Source organism: Athene cunicularia (assembly GCF_003259725.1).
Source record: "Athene cunicularia isolate RWA chromosome 1 unlocalized genomic scaffold, athCun1 chr1_part1, whole genome shotgun sequence".
NCBI lineage: Eukaryota > Metazoa > Chordata > Aves > Strigiformes > Strigidae > Athene > Athene cunicularia.
The window spans coordinates 112,709,507-112,714,119 of record NW_020799091.1 but is presented as its reverse complement, the minus strand read 5'-3'; the positions used below and the strand labels follow the sequence as shown (position 1 = coordinate 112,714,119).

The following is a 4,613-nucleotide window of genomic DNA, read 5'->3' as shown; positions in this document are numbered from 1 at the left end:
CCCCCTGCCCCACCCTCCCACCCCAAGTGTAAGAGGGTGGCTTCATTATACTTACAGAATTCTCTTGATCTGGTTCCACTGTAATGATAGCATGATCTCTAAACTGCAGTCTGATTTTGCTATCTATTTTTGGCAATTTCCCACCTAAGAAAAAAAAATTCTCCATTAGAAAGGAAGGACACCAGACAAACGGTGCAAATTGAGCCCGTGTGCTCTACCCACTCTTGTGGCTAGATTTTTTGTCAACCCACATTTCAACACCCACATGTTCTCAAACTCAGGATGGAGGAAGAGAGTCTTTAATTCTCTCACCTTTACAGCCTATGAATAGTTGTAACAGCAAGCTAGAGCATAAAAACAAATTCTACCAGTTAAACATTCTCAGTACACTTCATTAAAATTGCCAATTTCAGCCGAGGATGACCTTTATGTCACTCTAAGAAAGACCGGTCATCTCTTCTGCCAGACAGGAAATTAAATGAGGTGCACAAATGCACAGATAGAGTTTTGCCCGACATGAAGCTAGACTATACTCTTTGCCTGCCATAAAATACCAAAGTTGGAAGAGGCAGCGTTAGCAACAGCTCTACCATCATATCACCCAGTTTCAGCAACTTCAAAATCTACCTGGAGTCAAAGGATCAGCGTCACATCCCAAGCAAGGTGGCAACCGGTTCATAATGAAATCTTTCTTCATGTCAGATGATCTCAGTTTGCTCGTGTTTTCCAGGCGGTCTGCGAGCCTTCTCAAAAGGTGACTTAGTTTTTTGGTCGAGTCAGCTATATCTACCTGCTAAATATTCACACAGTTACTCTCACATGAATTCAAACTAAATGGACTAGCCTAAAGAGAAAGAGGTGCAGTAATGCAGTGAAAATCTGGACACTCCTTTTATCTTTGCAAAGGGTAACGTTTACTCCCAAAATGGCAAACTTTGGGTTTTTTATACATTTCCCACAAACTGTTCACATTCACACATCAAAGCAGACATTCATTCTCCCTCACTCTGGGGCTAACTGCAATGCTGAAAGACTTGCAAGTGTAGCAGACAGAGAGACTTGTTCCTTCTGCATGCTGACGAGCTGCTCAGCTGCACAACTGACTGCCATAAAGAGGTCCCAGAACAATTTACAGCTCTGCTAACTTTTAAAAGTTCACAAGCTTAGCCTGACAGTAACTATGCCCATGTGACAGCTCCAACACAAACACCATTACTTTTAGAAGAAAACAAGCAACACAAGGACACTGATATGAAAGACAGGCAGTGCAATGAACTAGGCAATGCTTCAGATGGAGCAAACCTCAGAGCAGCCATCCTGAAGGCTTCAAAAGAAGTGGCTGTGCCTCTAGATAAGATAGTGCCATTGCACTGAGCTTTCAGAGCGGAACAACAAAATATACGCTTGCCTCAGTGCACTATTATTCCCTCAGTCCCACCTGCTTACCATAAGCAGTTGCCTTGGTATACTTGTCCGCAGTGCCACATCTTCTTTTGCTGTATCAAACACAAGGCCAGGAATTGCATCCAGTAAGAAATCTCCCCAAGAGCTGAAGGACAGGAAGAAAAAAAAAATTTACTAAAATATTTGCACTGAAACAAACCAGACAACTGACGTCAAGGGCTGGAAACATAGTGCTCCAATTCCAAATCTGCTTTGTGCCTTTGGCCTTTCCATTACCACTCTGTAGTCTCATGAAATAGTTCACTCATCACAACCATATGTGCGTCCTCTCCAGCAGTGGTACTCCTACTGAAGGAAGGACCTGGCTTGAGAGGGTCCAATTTGTTCCAATTCAGGTGCCTGCCATCAGTGGATTCAGCTTAAAGCTGACCTCAGTGAACGAAGAAATTCCTACCCAGGCTGTTACCCAACCACAGGCGCATACGGCCTCCCTGCACCCAATAAAGTGTGTGGGGTTGTGCCATTGAACCTGCTTTTGAGGTGCTTACACTGAAGCAGGAATGTACCCAGGGTTATCAAATCCAACATGGCATCAGTTTTTTAGGTTTGCTACAAACTTTATTATGACCCTAGGGACAAGACCCCTACATATCTTTACAGGGATTTTAATGATACTTAACAGGCACTTTGCAGGTGTCTTGACTGTGTTAATTCCCCATTCTTAGCCTACCTACTTAAAAAAAAAAAGGCCTTTGATCTCTGTGCTTCTGTTCCCCAATTGAAAGAATTAACTAGGGGAGGGAGGACTACTGCCTGAACCTTCTTTGCCTAGCTTGAGTCAGCCTCACCAGGAACAGGCGTGCCCCTCATGCAAAAGTGCTGTCCTGTCCATGTGTGACTTCTCTGCCTACCACATGCTCAGAGACTGGTTTAGTGGGCAAACAACCAGGGCAAGTGTCCAGCATCCAAGGCTGTCAGCAAACTCCCACTAAGGAAGGTAGCAGAGCAGGGCCTGTCACTTCACCCTCTGCTCTTGCTCTCCCTCAACACTCCCTGTTTTCAGCACTGATCTCTAGACACTAGTGTGGGGTTTTTTAAATTAAAAAAGTATGACTTACTATACTCATTTATATGTTTTTTTAATCATCTCTACTCAAGTGTTCCATTGTCTGTTACACACTGGGAGGGCAGGGAAGGACTCTGGCCAATAAACAGAATTAGACATCTTGCACTTCTTACTGCTTCCCTTCTCTTGCCCCAGTCTCCATCTGCCAGCAGCTATCTTCAGCTACTCACTGCTTTTCCAAACTGCCCTGTTTATAATGAACTCTCACACTTCTCTGCCTGCTGGGATCTGGCCCAGAGGAACCATCCTCCAGTGCACATAGAGTCCCTTTTGTCTTGGTGCCTAAAAATCCCTGAAAGTGCAACCTCCACCAGCACTTCCTTCCCTCCCAGCTCCTTCTGTACATGCTGCTTCCAGAGAGGTCACAAGGAGTCCAAACACCCTCCATAATATGGAGAGCTATCTTCAGGGAGTTCTTTTCAGTCTTCCGAGGAAATGTTACCTGACCATACTTCAATCTACAAGCCAAATCAAAACACCACCCTGTATCAGGACTGCTGCTTATTTTACCTATGCTTGCTGAGGCAGGCTTGTGCACTTTGTTACCAGTAACTCGAATGGATGATGATTCCACTTTTTATCCTTAGAAGGAAAGCATACCAAGCTTCTCCTTTTTCTTCTCCTCATTCTGACAGAAGTGCCATGCTCCCCGACAGCACCACTTCTCAGGTAACACAACACAGTGGACTGGCATTAGGCTTATGCTGTCACAGAGAAACTGCATCGACTCCACACAAGCCTGCCAGCTCTCCAGCGACACTGTTATAGTTAACTCTGTACAGATCAAGCTGGACAAACCCTGTTCTGTGCATTCAGGAGGACTCCTGCATGCTGGTCTGTAAAACATCACTTCAGCACAGCCTCCATCAACAAGCGAAACACCCACTTCTAATGTCACTCTTCTGTCTGTTCAGTTCACTAAAGCAAGACAAGTGCCAGGTCAGCACAAGGCATCGGTGGGACGAAAAAGGCAGGGGAAGGGAGGAGGAGCAGGACATCTCTTTGGAGGCCACTTGCTGCTAATCACCCTGAATGTGCCATCAAACCTTCGAGTGGCTCAGCACTACTCCTGCATAACAAATGAAGTCAAATTTTTTTTTCAACAGCAGTCAATGCTTACAGAAAATAGCTTTTTTTTTTCCCTTCTGACTAAAAGAATAGAAAATGAGTCTAAATTAAAATCAGCTGAACCCAACCTTTATGAAGACTCACACCTCTGAGCAGCTTCATCTTAACCCTCCCCAACTTGGAAGACTGTCCACAATAAGAGCTACCAGTAGTACTGACATCCTGGGCTTGCAGAATGGTACAACTGGTGGTTAGACATTCATCTTACAATCATCTTGAATATGCCCAAACCTGTTCTGCCCTGTTTTGTGGCTAACAGAAATCTTTCCCAATTCCTAACTCAGGCTAACTCCAAATCCAGCAACTGAGAGGCTGATTAGGTGGCAGCAGCATTTGCCTGGGTGATGACAATGTTTCAGAGAGCACAAGGATCAGATGTGTGTCAAAGGAAATCTGACTTGCATGCATAGGGTAGGAGGTGGGAAACACAGGTAAGTAGAAAATATTTGTGAAGGAAGAATTTGCAGCAAGTCTGTCAGAATATGTGTGGGTGATTAGCAAAAATGCAGGAGAAAACGTGATGAAAGGAGGAAATCATGACTATTTGGGTTATGAAATGAACAGTACTTTCAGCCACTAGGGAGAGATTTTTTTAAACACAACAGTGAGTTTGCAATTGTAACATTATCTTCCACATTAAAGTTACAGCTGGTAAATAATAACCAATTAAAAAGCAACCACGCTTGCTGCATGAAAACCTTTTAAACAGGCTGCTTCAAACAAGGGTCTCACTCCCCTCCTTCCCCCCAACCTTCACTTACCACTACCTAAACACTCACTTAGATTCTGTTACTAACAGCAGGGCACGTAATAGTGGGGTACTCCCCACATCTCTGGGGGGAAGGTGACACGCCCTATCCCTGTATAACGCACAGGAAAACAAACCACACAAGAACTAAGCAGAATGAACACAGAAAAGACATAAGCAGATCTCATTACAAGGGGGGGGGGGGGG

General features: G+C 44.5%; 1 protein-coding gene across 3 annotated transcripts in view; it reads right to left on the bottom strand.

Moving 5' to 3' along the window:
* Window positions 1-4,613, bottom strand: part of RIOX2 (ribosomal oxygenase 2) — a 17,998-nt gene that overhangs the window by 2,763 nt on the left and 10,622 nt on the right. For 2 of the 3 annotated variants that reach the window (XM_026846318.1, XM_026846234.1), the window contains exons 6-8: window positions 1,447-1,549; window positions 628-793; window positions 56-144 (exon numbers count right to left, since the gene is read on the bottom strand). In XM_026846318.1, the coding sequence (XP_026702119.1) occupies window positions 56-144; window positions 628-793; window positions 1,447-1,549 (358 nt within the window). Of the gene's footprint in view, window positions 1-21; window positions 145-627; window positions 794-1,446; window positions 1,550-4,613 lie in introns of all 3 variants that reach the window. The other variant, XM_026846389.1, reaches the window with a different exon arrangement.